This window comes from Dermacentor variabilis, chromosome 7 (genome assembly GCF_050947875.1).
Source record: "Dermacentor variabilis isolate Ectoservices chromosome 7, ASM5094787v1, whole genome shotgun sequence".
Taxonomy (NCBI): domain Eukaryota; kingdom Metazoa; phylum Arthropoda; class Arachnida; order Ixodida; family Ixodidae; genus Dermacentor; species Dermacentor variabilis.
In genome coordinates this window covers 53,267,351-53,285,536 of record NC_134574.1, presented here as the reverse complement: position 1 = coordinate 53,285,536, position 18,186 = coordinate 53,267,351, and the positions used below count along the sequence as shown (strand labels likewise).

Genomic DNA, 18,186 nt, shown 5'->3' with positions numbered 1-18,186 from the left:
GTTCGGGAACCAATGGTCGTGCTGATGAACTGCTTGTTGACTGTCGTTTCTTTGCGTGGTTAACAAAATAAGAAGTTCTTGCGCAATGGAGTTTATCGTAAACATGTTATTTTCTTTCCAGAAGGCGTCAGAAAACGTATTTAAGCTGTGGGAAAAGACAACAGCCAGGCAAAAGGGGGAAGGCACGATTTCTTGTAGACTAAGAAGCGAGAAAGAATAGTGACGCTATGGGAAAAGGGGAATGTGATTCATGCGCGGAGAGGCAAAGAAATTGTAATTAAATCGGGTATGTTCACATTCGAACATAACTGCTGGCCTACAATAAACACGAGAGGGACAAAGCAACACAAACTACTACAGATATAAGCAACTCAATTCTCGAAGACCCTTCACGTTCAAAATGCGCATAACAATAAATTCTACTCCTCTTGATCTAGCTTCCTTAGGGGACGTCGCCTTGACAGACACATGTCTGTCCTCTTGTAGAAAATTTATTCCCACACTGAAATGTTCTCCTTGCTTGCCCATAGTGCCTGGAATACTCTAAATGTCTAGGCAATATCTTGGCATGCCTTTTGATTTGTGCTTATCTATGCAAAATCCTTAACGGAGTTCGAGCACGGCGCGGAATTAGCGTATAGAAGAGAACTCATAAAACGAATTCTCTGGACAAACAGAAAACTGAAGGTGTTAACATTCCCACTAGTTGCCGAGGGTGCAGACATAAAAACAATATCGCATACAAAGCAAGAAAGAAACAAACAAAACGTGCTTTTTTTGTAGTTTGTGCGCTCTGTCATTCGTCAGCGCTGTGGTAACAAATTTTTTTGCCTTGTTCGCTCTCTTGAAATTTAGGTTACGAACAAAAGTCGAAAATAAAAGCGACGAAGGACTCCGAAATTCAGGGCTGGGGAATACAGCACAACACGATAAAAGGGACACGATGCGACAGGCCAATCGGATTTTTGAGTGACGCTTCCTAGACAGTCTCGTTATTTCGTTCTGCACAAGGTTCTCAGACTTTTCGCAATATTTTTGTGTTCGTTGGCTGACCAGAATGAGCCCTTCCGCTGAAAAACGCAGTCCGCTTCTACGTCAGGGGAAAAGAGCTGAATACGTGCTGCCCGGTGAAGTTACGATGCTGAACCACTCGCATGAGCACGTGTCGGCGCACTGTCCTATCGCATCATGTCACTCCCTTTTCGCAATGCAACTCTTCAACCCACCGTGTTCTTTTCCATCAGATGAACAAACTGCGATGTGGTGAAATCAATGTATTTATGAAACACTCTTAAAACTAACATTTTTTAGTCTAGTCATGGACCATACAAAGTCTGGCGACTATCGTACAATCATGTGTACTGAAGTCGTTCACCGCGACCCGCTCCTCGAATGTTGTGCCCTAGCGGTTGCTGACGCTTGTTTACCTATAGAAGAAAACCCAAAGAAGACTTCGTCGCAAATAAACGTGTTAACCGAGCAACACTGAATTCGGTGAGATGCAACTGGCCGAATTCGACAAGGCTGACGCAACGTTGCTGACACCGCAGGCGCTGTACTTTGCGCACGCTCTCTCCAATGTAAGAAAGAAATAGTGTATTTGAAATCATCATGACCTCCGTTAAAGCCAGAAGACGTAATGTGCGCTACGATTGCTGTACTCCTAGAGGGAGTAGCGGCAGATACGCTAATACAGCCGCGGTTGCCTTTCACTGAACGACATTGCGCGACGGAGCATGATGCGACAGCTGACAAGTAAGCTAATAGTTTCTACAACGAGCATTAAAATCCTGATTTCACTTACCCAGAGTCCTACTAAATTCCATGCGAGGTGCTGGCATTCAGAGTACATTGTTTATCGGGAAGTTCTCGCTCACGCACCAGTCTCTCGGACATTGACAATGGGGAGTTTGTTTTTGTCGGCGTAGTCAGTAAGCAACGCGGTTAAACTGCGATAACAATCGCTTGTTAGTCGTGCTGTCAGAGTGGTCTGCGAAGTACCACTGCTTGATTTAAGAGCGGCACTGTCTACCGATACACAGATCGCGGGCGCTAACGTCGCGTGTTGGTGCCGTACTGGCCTAGATTTAGTGCACGTGGTCAGATTCAGTAGCTGGTGGGAATCTCGGCCAGCTGGTCGATTGTCGGCTTAATATGGATTCGCTGTATACGGTGGTCTTCTGCCGTCCGTATTGAAAAACGCTACTCCATCTTTTCTTCTATACGGGGAGCTTTACTGTACTGTAGTAAAATCATAATTTCGGGCCCATAGGGAACATCAAAGAGGCACTAATGTTACAGACATTACAACATACTTGCTGCCTGAAGTGCAACAATGAATGTGCACATGTCTCACTCAGAGTGTAAATGACGTCCGCGTATCCGGAGATTCCCAGGGCCACAATGAACCGCGAGATGTAGTACATGGTGACCGATGTCGAGAAGGCCGTCATCGTACTCGCTGCCACTGAGAGCACTATTCCGCCCAGTATGGTATTTCTGCGGCCGAACCTGCACAAATTGACAAATCATTTAATTAGCAAATGCCAAAGCAGCAACAGTTACAAAAAAAGTAATGTTTACTTGACCTCGCTACATTTTGTCAACGCTGATTAAGTTTACTATAGCTGGTCACACCAATGCCGAAGAAGATTCTAAGAAAGCACAGTGCGCCAGCGCTTCAACCCCTTCTCGGTTTGAGCCATGGTAACTTCGCACAGGGCATCTGCACAATGAGGATAGCGTCCCCGTTCGTTTAAGCCAATAAAAACACCACATTAACGCACCAACGGACACGACCTCTGAAGAATCGAGTAACTTTCTTCGATATATGCCAAGCAGAGGGCTTGACCAGTTGTGCAAAGTACTTTTGGGCCAACATTTTGGAGAGAGCTTGACCTTTTGTCAACCGTACCTCCTCGCCACCAGGAAGGTGAACTTCTCTGCAGTTTGTGGGGCGCGGATGTAGAAGGAGAGTGAATGGGCGAGTGCCGTGACGTCACGCCACGTAACCACCTTGCCCCTCAGCGTGCTCCGCTTGGTACGCTGGCATCCCTGAACATTAACGTCCCTGTGTATGTATATGGCAACAGTATACAAAACTATGTGCATATAAAGGCCGTAGAGGGCCCTGTACGGTAACACCAGTCAGTGTCTCGCCACACGCCGCACCGGCAGAACGTGATCAACCCCACTCGCACAGTCCCGCCGCACGCGAGCAGCACGTTATCACCTAGGCTGGGAGCCTTTATGCCCGTCTTAGGTGCACGCTTCCTATCCTCTTTCTGGGTGGTCGAGCCGCGAGTGGGCATCAAGTGATCATTTGACCACCATGTAAACGGCGTGATGATGACGAATGTGGTGTGTTGCGGCGCAAGGGCCAAGTACGACCAATGAGCGCACGGACAGGTCATTGAATTGGCAGTGTAGCTATGAGTTACGAGAGATGTTACGTTGCTGTAAAGGGAGCCTAAAGACAAGTGCATAAAACCTATATTTAATAAAATTATGCCAACTGGTAAATACGTGCACCATGGCTATGGTGCACGTATTTGCGTCAGAGGTAAACATTTGCAAGAAGCACTACTCCCTTAACAGAGCCCTTGAAGTGTAAACGTCTGAAGGCATGTGCTTTACAAAACTCACAGCGGCATCTTCCGGAAAGTCGTGAGGCTGTGAAGTTATGGGGCTAATAACATGTAAGACACGTTCAAGAAACCTAGGACAGGTCCAGTGTCAAAAAGCGTTTCTAGGCCAAGAAACAATGCGCAATGAAGAGGGATGTCGTGGCGGTATGCTACACGAAAGTATTTCTTCCCATCAGCTCCTGCTTCCCGACACTGCAAAAGGACGTGCAGCACAGTCAGCCTCTGACCACATCTGCCGCAAGTTGGAGGTTCATTATTAGTCAGCAAAAAAAAAAAAACTGTGGGTATCATGTATGTGTGGTATTCTGGGACGAAAAAATAGGGCACCAGTTCGTCGTGTTTTCGTTGAGGAGGGCCAGTACCCTAACTGTGACTTAATCATGTGAACCTGATTATTTGTCTCAGCGTCCCACAAGCACGGCCAGTGGGTTTGCAGTTTCTTTCGCAAGAAAGACTTCAGATCTGTGGCAGGGATAGCAGAGGTAGGATTAATAGCTTGCGATGTAATTGGTGTGTGTGGTCAATTGGTCTGCTATCAGATTACCCTCGATGCCTCTATGGCCAGGTACCCAGGATATATTGAGATCCCTGTTAGACATTCACGCTCTGCACAGAACAGACTATAGTAGAATACAACTTAAAAAAAGAGCAGTTGGCAGCCAAGCCACATGGACCGCGCGGCGTTGTGTTACTAGCCAATCACAGAAGGAAACCAAGTCGTCGTCATGCGATGTTTACAAAATGGCGTCATACTTGATACCTCCGGAGCGTCTGCTGTTCTTGAGTCTTTTCATCGGCAGAAGCGATAAGGGGTGCAACATAATTGCACAGAGTGTGGGATTCTGAGCATTACACTCTTCAAAAGTCCGTGGTGGAATTCATTTCACTTCTGAGCCCCTTTCACTCATGAAACTTCAATGCCAAGTGAAGTGAAACTCGACAGCAAATAGTTGCAGCGGAGCAAGCATTTTATTTCACTTCAATGAAGAATTAGGCATTTACCGTTGCACTATAATAGACAAGTGAAAGCTTGTAAAATTACGCGCTTGTAATTCATTATTGTGGTTATTGCCTTATTTAGAAAGTTTGAAGTAGGAACTATTTGCAGCCTCGGGGAGGAACAGTGACTGGTCGTTATGAGGGCGTGGGCGGGGTTCACTGCAGACTTAAGTTGTATCCGACTATAGAACTCAATGAGTACAGCATCTAAGCGTTTACAGAATGCCATCAAGGCTTTCACGATGCTTCGGAAGTCTGAAATATGATTGCTTTTTGAAGTTCTGATTTCCTTATACGATTCACAGCCGACAATAGTGCATAGGCCTCGGCTGTGAAGAAACTTATTTCCAGGCACAGTACACCGGGGATTCCGAGAGGGATGGACCGACAGCTGCATAAGACACCGCAGCAAGTGACTTCGAAGCGTCTGTGTAAAACTCTGTTCACGATTACTTGGACTGATGTTCCGGAAAATGCATTCTAATATATGCCTCTGGCGCATGTTTACTGACCTCTACAAAGGGTTTGTGACACCTGTGTGACACTCTATGAGTTGCCACTGCCACGGCGGTAACAATTTCGCTGTGTACCCATAAGAGAATGTGCAAGCACTGGAAAATCCATTTCCTCACTAAGGTTCCTTATACGCAAAGAGGGCGGCTTTCTCGCTGCAGGTCAGTTTTGTAAGAGTGTGGCAGCGGTCAAATCGTTTATCGCTGAATAAGAAGGATGTTCAATGTACGCGTATACTTCCAGAAACTATGTAAAACTGGTATATGACCGCTGCAGATGAAGTGACCACTGATTGGAATCTGCATAGAGGCTCTGGATAGGACTTGCTCTGAAAGCACCGGTCTCGAGGCGGATATCTACATGGAGAACGGGGTATAGGACTTTGAATGCACTTGGCGTTGCGGAATAATAAATTACAGCTCTGTATTCAGGGCATGAGCGGACAAGGCTGTTATACAAGTTTAGGATACATTTTTGATCAGAGCTTCATGTGCCCGACAGAAGGTTTAGAAGTTTCATTGTTTTCAGGCATTTTGTCCTCGATGCTTAAGATGAGAAATACACGTCACTTTAGAATCCAAAATGATTCCTAGAAATTCGTGTTCGCTGCTCACAGAGAGCTCATCTTTATTGATTTCAATATTTGGGACTGGTGTGACGCCTCCCTTGTTCGAAAACCTTACGCAAGTGCTCTTCTGGGAGTTTAACACCATTTTTATCTGCCCATTTGGACAATCTGTTTATTCTAAGCTGCAGTTTTCGTTTGCAGAAAGCAATATCACATGATTTCAACGCTATCTGCACATCGTCTACATAAACAGAATAAAACATTGTGCGTGGGGTGACTGTTTGCTAGGAATTCGTTTTTACAATGAATGGTGTGCAACAGTGTACAACAGTGTACAGACAAACAAATGAATGAATGAATGTGTGCTGTTTTATGGTGCATAGGCCCACGTATGGCCAAAGAGCGCCATGACCGTGTCAGTAATTTCGCGGTGGTATGGCGAGTTCTGTGAAGTTGATGAGATGTGGCTGTAAAGGGGCCTAAAAATTGTGCGTAAAAATGCGTAAAAATGCGTAAAACCTACGTGCAATAAGATTATCGCGATGACTAATGACGAGTAGTATGAGCCTCACACTGCATTGCGAAAAAATGACGATATACCGAACATGTCAGATGCAAAAAACTGGCTACAGCACAACTGACTCACGAGAGCCTTTGAAACACAAGGGCATGGAGGCATGTGCTATACAGTACGACTATCACAGCGGCATCCTCTCAAGAGAGGAAGCGCTACGAATGTATTGAGCTAATAACATGTAAGACCACATCTCTGAGGAAACCTAGCACTGTGTTTGTATTAAAAAGCGGTTCTGGACCGCGAAACATTACAGAATGAAGAGGAATCTGCTGCTGGTATGCTAGGGGAAAATGTTTCTTTGTCTCAGATTCGGCTTCCTGATACGCCAGGAGGACGTGGAGGACGGTCAGCCTCTCCCCGCATCTACCGTAGCTTGGAGGGTCATTTCCCATGAGTAGAAAATTATGGGTGCCAAATGTGTGTCCTATTCTGAGACGACAGAATAGGACATCTGTTCGGCGTGATTTTGTTGCAGAGGGCCAGAATCCTAACTGTAGCTTTATTACGAGGAGCTTATTATTTGTTTTCGCGTCCAAAATGCATTGCCAGTGGTTTCGCAGTTTCTTTCGTAAGGAAGGCCTCAGATCTGTGACAGAGACATCAGCGGTAGGGTTAACAGCTTGCGATGCGATTGACGTGGCCACCTCGTCCGCAAGAACGTTACCCTCGATACCCCTATGGCCAGGCACCCAGCATAATGATATGCTGGTTAGATATGTACGCTTTACACAAGATGGAATAGAGTTCATTAAATACTGAATTTTTGTGCGTATAGAGTGACATCAAGGCATTCACAATGCTTACGGAGTCTGTACATGTAGCTGCTTTTTGAAGTTTTGATATTCTTATATGCTTCACAGCTGACAATGGTGCGTCGGCCTCGGCCGTAAAGATACTTGTTTCCGGATGTATTACATCGGATTCTGGGAAGGCTGGGCCGATGGTTGCATAGGACACCCCGGCATTTGACTTCGAAGCGTCTGCGTAGAACTCAGTGCAGGAGTGCTTGAGCTGGAGTGCGTGCTTTGTAACTTCTAGAAAGGATATGTCACATTCTACCACTTATCACTCCCAAGATGGTAACAACTTGGTTGGATGCATTAGGCAAAGCTCGAGGAGTGGGACATGCATTTCATCGCTAAGCTCTTTCAGACGCAGCGAGAAAGGCTGCCTTACAGAGGGACGATTACGGAAAAGTCTAGCACACGTCATATCATTAATGGTATTAGAACATCGATGTTCATGATTAGAGTGTACTTTAGAAAATATGTGAGGCTGATGTAAGTTCTCTGCAGAAGGAGTGACCATTCATTTGATTCTGCATATAAGCTTTCAATAAGGCTTGTCCTGAAAGCGCTAGAGCCTACGCGGATACCTATATGGTGGACAGTATCTAGCATATTTAGCACGCCTGGAGCGGCAGAGTTATACACGACGGCACCATAATCCAATAGTGATCGAATTAGGCTCATATAAAGATTCATCAGACACTTCCTATCGCTACCGCATGTTGTGTGGAATAGAATTTTAAGTAAGTTCATTGTCCTTAGCCATTCTTCCTTAAGATATTTAAGCGTGGAATGAATGTAAACCTGGAGTCAAGTATAATACCTAGAAATTTATGTTCTTTGTTGATAGGTATTTGTTGTCCACAAAGTTGAACACAAGGATCTGGAACCAGGCTTTTTTTTTCGTGTAAGAAAACACAAGAACTTTTGGGAGGTTGATTTTAAATCCGTTTTTGTCTGTCCACGTGGACACTTTGTTCAAGCCCTGCTTTACCTGTCTCTCGCGTACTGCGAGTTTACAGGAGTTGACGCCAATTAAAAGTCGTCCACGTTGACGGAATAGAAAACGGGAGGTGATAGTGAAGCACGAAGAGCGTTCATCTTCACGATAAAGAGTTTAAAACAAAGCACGCCTCCCTGGCGTACACCAGTTTCTTGTGCGAAAGGTCGCGACAATACGTTGCCGATTTTCACGCGGAAGATACGATTGAAGAAATACCTTTCAATTATGTTCAGCCTAATTCCACAGATGCCCATTCCCGACAATTCTCGCAAGATTCCGTAGCGTCTCCATACCGAGGAATATTGATAGGAAAAACCCATCATGATGATCATCACCATGATCATCAGCCTGTCTTATTTACACTGCAGGACGAAGGCCTCTCCCTGCAATCTCCAATTACCCCTGTATTGCACCAACCAATTCCAACTAGCGCCCGCGAATTTAATAGTATCATCGCTCCACCTAGTCTTCTGTAGCCCTCGATTGCCTTTCCCTTCTCTTGGTACCCATTCGGTAACCTTAATGGTCCAACTGTTATCTAACCTGCGCATTACATGACCTGCCCAGTTCCATTTTTTTCTCTTGATGTCAATGCGAATATTGTCTATACCCGTTTGCTCTCTCATCCAAACAACGCTCTTCCTGTCTCTTAACGCTATGCATAGCAATCTGCGTTCCATCGGTCTTTGCGCAGTCCTTAACTTGTTCTCAATTTCCTTTCTCAGTCTCCAAGTATCTGCCCCATATGTCAGCACTGGTAAAATGCACTGATTGTACATCTTCCTTTTCAATGATAATGATAAGCTTCCAGTCAGGAGCTGGCAATGTCTGCCATATGCTATCCAACCTAGTCTTATTCTTCTGTGAACTTACTTTTCATGATCAGGGTTCCCCGTGATTAATTGACCTAGGTAAACGTACTCCTTCACAGACTTTAGAGGCCGACTGGCGATCCTGAACTCTTGTTCCTTTGCCCGGTTGTTTGTCATTGTCTTTGTCTTCTTCACATTAATCTTCAATCCACTCTATCTGTTAAGGTCCTCAATCATTTGGTGTAACTCGTCTGCATTGTTGCTGAATAGAACAATGTCATCGGCAAACCGAAGGTTGCTGAGATATTCACCGTCGATCTTTACTCCTAAGCCTTCATAGTTTAATAGCTTGAATACTTGTTCCAACCACGCAGTGAATAGCATTGGAGATGTTGTCTCCATGTCTGACGCCTTTCTTTATAGGTATCTTCCTGCTTTTCTTGTGTAGAATTAAGGTAGCTGTAGGACCTCTGTAGATATTTTCCAAGGTATTTACGTGAGCGTTCTGTACTTCTTCATTACGTAATGCCGCTATGACTGCCGGTATCTCTGTTGAATCAAATGCTTTTTGATATGCTGTGCTATGAAAGTCGCATAGAGAGGCGTATTGCAATGTGCGGATTTCTCGATAACCTGATTAATGACATGGATGTGACCCATTGTAGAGTATCCTTTCCTGAAGCGTGCCTGTTCCCTTGGTTGACTAAAGTCCAATGTTGCCCTTATTCTATTGGAGATAACTTTGGTAAATATGTTATATAATACTGGGAGTAAGCTAATGGGCCTATAATTTTTCAGTTGTTTAAAGTCGCCCTTATTGTGGATTAGTATAATGCTTGCATTTTCCCAGTTTTTTGGGACATTGACAGTCGATAGACACTTCGTGTAGACAGCCGCCAGTTTTCCAACCATTATGTGTCCTCAACCTTTGGGTAAATCGACTCTTATTCCATCTTCTCCTGCCGCTCAATCGTTTCATGTCTTGCAGGGCCCTTCTGACCTCATCGCTCTACTAGGAGGAGCTTCTGTATCCTGTTCATTACTGTTTCTAATTGAGATATCCTGACTCTTCTGGGTACTGTACAGGTCAGTGTGGAATTCTTCCACTGTTTTTACTATATCTTCGAGATTGCTGATACTATTACCCTGCTTATCTTTTAGTGCATACATCTTGGTTCGTCCTGTGCCAAGTTTCTTTCTCACTGATTTCAGGCTACGTCCATATTTTACAGCTTCTTCAGTCTTTCTCACGGTATAGTTTCGAATATCACTTATTTTCTCCTTCTTGATCAGTTTTGACAGTTCCGCGAATTCTCTCTTATCTCTCCAGTTCGACACTTTCATTTTTTGTCGTTTCTTTATTAGGTCATTTGTTACTTGGGAGACCTTGTCTACTGGTTGCCTTGATGCCTCGCCTCCCGCTTCAATTGCTGCCTCTGAAGCCAATCTTGTTACGGTTTCATTCGTTAGCTATTGATACGCGTACTTAACTTTATCGGGCGACCACAGTTCGCCGCCTAACGTTATCGCACCGCGCAGGACGCGCCTGCCTGTAAAAGAAGTTTCTGGAATTTTATCGATGGTTCGGTTCACTGTCTTTCACCGCAACTTGTGTAATCTGATTGCATCTATGCGCGACGTGAACAGTGTAGAACTTTGTGGAAGACACGCGGATCCCAGCGGTTAATCTGGAACATTCGACTACCGATCTATAAAAGCCGACGCGCTTGACCCGCTGATCAGATTTTCGACGATCGCCGACCGTGTTCGCCGCTATCGTTGTGCTAAATGTGTAGCCGGTTTTGTGGGCACAGGTTCGTCCAATATGAGTTAGTTTTGTCGTTCAAAGTATTGCGGCTGTGCTCTTCAACGTCACCACCACGTGACATCTGGTGGAGGTGCTTTACGTTCATATACCGGACGCCCCCAACAAGCCGTAATCCAAGCCTAGACCGCAAAGACAACACCAACCACGTCCAAGAACACCGAGCAAGCCGCCGGCTACAGAAGCTGCCCCCGGAACACAGCCTTCTACCAGATACGACCAAGAAGACAGTCCAAGAAGATCGTCCAGAAACGATCAAGAAGACACCCCAATGGCAGCCGCAGCGGCCCCAATAATTCTTCAGCAGCGTAGGGAACCACCGACATTCCGCGGTTCCACATTTGAGGACTTGGAAAGCTGGCTGGAAACGTGTGAGAGGGTGGCTACGTTTAACAGCTGGGAAAGCTACGACACGCTGCGACATGTCTATTTTGCATTGGAGGACGCCGCCAGGACGTGGTTCGAGAACCGAGAAGCCACCTTAAGACCTGGGACCTGTTCCGAAGCGCCTTCCTGCAGACATTCGCAAGCGTCGTACGCCGAGAACGAGCTCAAGCGCTATTACAAACCCGGGTGCAGCTACCTAATGAGACAACCGCGATCTTCACGGAGGAAATGAGACGTCTATTCCGCCAAGCCGACCCTGGAAAGCCCGAGGAGAAGAAAGTCCACCTGCTAATGCGTGGTGTGAAGGAGGAACTTCTTGCCGGAATGGTACGAAGCCCACCGAAGGCCGTCGACGAGTTTCTTCGTGAGGCCACCAGCATCGAGAAGACACTCGAAATGCGAATCCGGCAATTCGACCGCCGCACCAACTCAACAAACTGTGCCGGCGTTCAATGACTGGCCTCCGACGACCTGCGCGAGGCTATCAGGGCAGTCTTACGAGAGGAGCTTCAGAGGATCTTCTCGTCGTCGCAGCCTGAAGTGGCCTCGATCGCTGACATCGTCAAAGATGAGGTTCAGCGGTCGCTTGGAGTTCCGGAGCTTCAACCTCAATTACCGCAACCCCAGCCAGAAGCGTTGACCTATGCCGCCGTCGCACGCCGTCAAGGTCCTCCTCCGCGACCGCGCCAGGGCCCTGTAAGGCCGCAATTCCGACGACCACCGCCGCCGCCGCCGCCGCCAGCACGCCCACCCCTCGCCCAGCGCAGCTACCAGAGGAAGACAGATGTTTGGCGCGCTCCTGACCACCGCCCGCTCTCCTACCACTGCGGAGAAGCGGGTCACGTCTACCGACGATGTCCATACCGGGAGATGGGACTGCGCGGTTTCGCCGTCAACGCTCCGCGCCCGCGGCAAGGTGAACGCCCTCGCGATATCGCCGACTACCTCGCCGCTACTCAGTGGAGCTGTCGACGACCATCGCGTTCGCCATCACCAAGCCACTACCTGTCACTGCAGCGCCGACCAGACACTGGCTCAGCCCTGGGCCGGTCAGCGAACCCGTATCTGGAAAACTAAAAGCAGCAACCGATGGAGGTGCGGTTACTGGTTGTCGAACTGACTAAGATCCTCCGCAGCCGACGAAGACACCGAAGAAACTACCTCGACGACATAACGACACGCCGCCGTCCCGACGAAGTCTGGAAGCAAAGAATACGACGACGAAATACAACCTGACAACGCGACGTTCCAGCTTCAGTGCAACACGACACAGCCGTGATCCGACACCGAGACCTAACAGCAACGCCAGACAAAGAACCACCGAACTCGACGTGCTTCTCGACGGCCACGCAGTTACCGCCTTAGTGGACACAGGGGCCGATTACTCCGTAATGAGTGGACACATCGCCGCCCCGTTGAAGAAAGTTAAAACTGCATGGGAAGGCCCTCAAATTTGAACCGCTGGAGGACAACTCATTACGGTTACGCCGACTGGAATCTATACGTCAAAAATTACCGTTAATGACCGGGCTTACCCTTACCGTTATCGTCCAACAGTGTTCGCGAGACGTCATTCTCGGCATGGTCTTTCTGAACCAACACGGCGCAATCATAGACCTGAAGTCAAAATCGATAACGCTGACGGAAGATCAAGCGATACCGCCGAAGAGCTCTCGTAGTCACCACGCCTTGAGTGTGCTCGAAGATCAAGTGAGCATCCCGCCTCGCTCGAGCTGTGTTATTTCGGTCGGCACAGAAATACCCGCTGACGTAGAAGGCGTCATTGAAGGCGACCAACGTATACTACTCGACCGTGAAATTTGCGTCGCTAGAGGAATCGCTCGACTGCACGGAGGAAACACGAAAGTGTTGCTGACAAACTTCAGCCAGGAGTTCAAGCACATCAGCAAGGGCACGACGATCGCATACATCAAGGAAATTCTGGAAACAAGCAATGCGTTTGTCCTCTCGGATTCTGCCGCATGTACCCCGACCACCGTAGTTCCCGAACCAGACTTCGACATAAATCCAAGTCTCCTCATGATTAAGCAACAGCTGAGAAGCTTACTCCGACAATACAAAGAGTGCTTTTCGACGTCATCAAGGATTCGACAAACGCCAGTCGCAAAGCATCGCATAATAACCGAAGAGTGTGCTCGACCACTCCGCCAGAGCCCTTATCGAGTTTCTACACGAGAACGTGAGGCAATAAGGCACCAAGTCGACGAAATGCTGCGCGAGGACATCACACAGCTGTCCAAAAGCCCGTGGGCATCTCCTGTCGTCATGGTGAAGAAAAAGGACGGAACCCTACGTTTCTGCGTAGATTATCGTCGTCTGAACAAGATCGCGAAGAAGGGCGTACACCCCCTCCCACGAATAGACGACGCATTGGATCGTCTCTGCAACGCTAAAATACTTCTCGTCGATGGACCTCAAGTCTGGCTATTGGCAAATAGAAGTCGACGAAAGAGATCGCTAAAAGACTGCCTTCATCACCCCAGACGGCCTCTACGAGTTCAACGTTATGCCATTCGGACTGTGCTCGGCGCCTGCAACGTTCCAGCGTGTGATGCACACGGTTTTAGCAGGATTGAAGTGGCAGAGCTGTCTCGTTTACTTGGATGACGTCGTCGTCTTCGCCAGAAATTTGGACGATCACCTCAGGCGGCTTGCGACAGTACTAGAGGCCATCAAGCCATCGGGGCTCACACCGAAGCCGGAAAAATGCCGCTTCGCTTACGATGAGCTTCTGTTCCTAGGCTACGTTATCAGCAAATCGGGTGTCTGTCCAGACCTGCAAAAGACAGCTGCCATCGCACAGATCCCGCAACCCGTCGACAAGAAGGCAGTGCATAGATTCCTTGGCATGTGTGCCTACTACAGGCGCTTTGTCAAGGACTTTACACGCATCGCTGAGCCGTTGACACGTCTAAATAAATGTGATGTTGAGTTCACGTGGGAAACGCCGCAGGCCGACGCATTTGAAGAACTCAAAGGACGGGTGCAGTCGCCGCCGATACTTGCGCACTTCGACGAGTACGCCGATACAGAAATCCATACTGACGCCAGTAGCCTAGGCCTCGGTGCCGTTCTAGTCCAGAGAAACGGAGTCGAGCAAGTGATAGCTTACGCTAGCCGGCCGCTGTCAAAAGCGAAAGGCAACTATTCTACGACCGAAAAGGAATCCCTCGCCATCGTTTGGGCTACAGCTAAATTTCGACCTTATCTAAATGGCAGGCCATTCATAGTCGTCAGCGACCATCACGCGTTGTGTTGGCTAGCGAATATAAAGGATCCTTCAGGACGAAAGGCGCGGTGGAGCCTCAGGCTACAAGAATACGACATCACTGTAACCTACAAGTCCGGACGAAAACACTCCGATGCCGATTGCCTATCACGCGCCCCCACTGACCCGCCGCCGCAAGATGACAAGAATGACGACGCCTTCCTTGGAATGATAAGTGCGGAAGCCTTCGCTCAACAGCAACGGGCAGACCCGGAGCTAATAGGCATTGTCGAATATTTGGAAGGGCACACCGACGTTGTTTTCAGGCACTTAAGCGCGGATTATCTTCCTTCACGCTTCAAAACAATCTCGTGAAGAAGAACTTCTCACAATTCCGCGCCAACTACCTTCTTGTTGTTCCGTCGGCGTTGCCTCCAGAAGTACTGCGCACCCGACATGACGATCCGACCGCCGGGCACCTCGGCTTCTCCCGGACGCTATCGAGGATACAAGAAAGGTACTACTGGCCGTGCCTAACCGCCGACGTACCCGTCACGTCAAGAGATGCCGAGGCTGTCAACGACGCAAGACACCACCCACAAGGCCAGCCGGATTACTACAGCCGATCAAGCCTTCTTGCCGACCTTTTCAGCAGATCGGGATGGACTTGTTGGGACCGTTTCCGACATCAACTTGCGGAAATAAGTGGATCGTCGTGGCGACGGACTATCTCGCCCGCTTCGCTGAAACTGAAGTTCTACCGAAAGGCAGCGCAGCCGAAATGGCGACATTTTTCGTCGAAAACATCCTGCTGCGACATGGTGCTCCAGAAGTCCTCATCACCGACAGAGGGACGGCTTTCACAGCAGAACGCATGCAAGACATTCTGCAATACAGCCAGACAAGTTACAGGAGGACAACTGCCTACCATCCGTCGACGAATGATCTCACGGAGCCCCTGAACAAGACCCTCGCCGACATGCTTGCAATGTATGTCGACGTCGAGCACAAGACGTGGCATGCGGTCCTGCCATACGTAACATTCGCTTACAACACAGCGGTGCAAGAAACAACACAGATCACGCCATTCAAGCTGGTTTACGGCAGAAACCCGACGACGACGCTCGACGCCACGCTGCCGCACGTCACTGACGAGAAAAATCTTGACGTCGCTACCTATCTCCAGCGCGCCGAAGAAGCCCGACAGCTCGCCCGCCTGCGGGTCAAGAACCAGCAGAAGACGGACAGCCGACACTACAGCCTCCAACGACTCTTCGTCGAGTACCAGCCCGGCGACCGTGTTTGGGTATAGACCCCGATACGCCGACGAGGACTCAGTGAGAAACTACTCCGACGCTATTTCGGACCCTACAAGGTGATCCGACGTATTGGCGCTCTGGACTATGAGGTCGTGCCAGACGGCATTTCGCATTCGCAACGGCGCCGCGCACGATCTGAAGTTGTCCACGTGGTGCGCCTTAAACCCTTTTACGGACGCTGACGAAATTCCTTATTTTTGTTGTTTTCTTGTTGATTACTTTCGTTTGTTTGCAGCATCGAGTCGATGCTTTTTAAGAGGGGGGTAATGACATGGTGTACTTTATCGGGCGACCACGTTTCGCCGCCTAACAAATGTTATCGCACAGCGCAGGACGCGCCTGCATGTAAAAGAAGTTTCTGGAATGTTATCGATGGTTCCGTCCACCGTCTTTCCCGCAACTTGTGTAATCTGATTGCATCTATGCGCGACGCGAACAGTGTAAAACTTTGTGGAAGACACGCGGGTCCCAGCAGTTAATCTGGAACATTCGACGACCGATCTATAAAAGCCGACGCGCTTGACCCGCTGATCAGATTTTCGACGATCGCCGACCGTGTTCGCCGCTATCGTTGTGCTATATGTGTAGCCTGTTCTGTGGGCACAGGCTCGCCCAATAAAAGTTAGTTTTGTCGTTCACAGTATTGCTACTGTGTTCTTCAACATAACCACCACGTGACACTATATGTCATCATCATCTCTCTGGTCTAAGGCTGCATATTTGTTTGCAAATACCAGCCTGAATTTGTCTGCTTTTACCCTTACTGCCTCAAGGCTGACCTGCTTCTTCTAGACCAATTTCGCTCTTCCTCTCTTCAAATTGAGGTTAATCCTAGCCCTAAATTAACCTATGATCACTGCACCTTACCCTACCTATCGCTTCTGAATCCTGCACTATGCTGGAAGCAGCAGAATGTCTAAAGTCAATTTCATTTCTCGTTTTACCATTAGGGCTTCTCCAGGTCCACTTTCTGTTGCTACGCTTCTTGAAACAGGTGTTCATTATTCGAAGCTTATTCCTTTCTGCGAATTCAACCAGCATCTCTCCTCTAGCATTCCTAGAATTGACGGCGTAATTGCAAGAGGCAAGAGGGAAAGGCAGGCTTGTTCCCCAGCCTGCCTTTCCCCACTTTTGCGTTGAAGTCTCCTATTACTATGTATACTGAGTTGGCACTTTTCTCATCTCTAATTCAACATCTTCATAAAGCTGATCTACTTCGTCATCATCGTGACTCGATGTTGGAGCGTAGGCTTGTACTACCTTTATACCTCTTATTAAGCTTGATTGCGACTACAGCTTCCCTCTTAATAATGCTGTACAATTCGCCAATGTTGCCCGCTGTGTCCTTATAGATCAGGAATCCTACCCCGTATTCCTTCTTATCGAGGAGACCTCTATAGCAGAGGACATATCCGTTATTCAGCAATGTATAATCCTCACCAGTTTCTAATCTAACTAAGGCCGATGATATCCCAAACAATGTCTGATAATTCGTCAAAGAGTCCTCACTCGAGAGGGTTCGGGTGCTAAACGTTGCAAGGGTCAGTTTCCTTTTGCGGCCTGTCGGGGCGAAGAGATTCTTAGCACCCTCTGCTGCGTTACAGGTCTGACCCCCACCTTTGTCAGGTGCTCTGGAGCTGCTGGAGACTGAGGGCCATTGGGTAATCGAGTGAGTCATTTTGGAGGGGGTCGCCGAATACTGCACCAGGGAGGCCTATTCCTGTTCTGGTGAGGGAGTGTCTTGTTGAAGCTTAGTGGACCTTCCTAATTTGGTTGTACCTGGATTAGTATAGCCCCACTCGCTCTCAGCATCTTTTGCCGTTGACAGGCGTCATTCCAAGCCTGCAGATACATTTATTTATTTATTAGTACCTCAAAGGCCGCACTGAAGGAGTATTACATGAGGGGGTGGAATTTCAGCAGTATATTCCTTCTATGGATGATGTGAATGACGATGAGTCGATCTGATCAATGATGGCGTTCGGCAGGTCATTCCAGTCCCTTGCTGTATGGACGAAAAATGATGACAGATGTGCAGAAGTGCGGGCAGGGGGAGAGTAGACGGCCTTCCCGTGTTAGTGCGATTGGAAATGCGATGGGCGGGGCTTATAATGGAGTTCATAGATGGATGATAAAAGAATTTATGAAACAGACACAGTCTGGAAATTTTTCGGCTGTTCGCTAAAGTTGTGAGATGAGCATTACGTTTTAGTTCCGTTACACTTACATGATAGGAAAGGCGGAGAAAATGAAACGAGCTGAGCGATCTTGTACAGATTGAATAGTAATGGAAAGGTTATTTTGATGAGGGTCCCAGATCGCGCATGAATATTCTAATTTGGGACGGATAAGTGTTAAGTAAGCAAGGAATTTCACTGATGGGGGTGCTAGCCGCAGGGTTCGTCGAAAGTAACCAGGGACGCGATTTGCCTCGTTAGTAACCTGTGATATATGGAAAAACCAATTTAGATCAGGTGTCAAAAGGATGCCTAAATACTTGTAAGTTGATACTGAAGCGA

The 18,186-nt window shown here is 47.9% G+C and overlaps 1 protein-coding gene across 1 annotated transcript in view; it reads right to left on the bottom strand.

Annotated features, from left to right (window-relative positions):
• LOC142587439 (organic cation transporter protein-like) overlaps positions 1-18,186 on the bottom strand; it is a 92,701-nt gene that overhangs the window by 50,781 nt on the left and 23,734 nt on the right. The window contains exon 4 of the mRNA XM_075698458.1: positions 2,357-2,511. Coding sequence (XP_075554573.1) covers positions 2,357-2,511 — 155 coding nt within the window. The remainder of the gene's footprint in view (positions 1-2,356; positions 2,512-18,186) is intronic.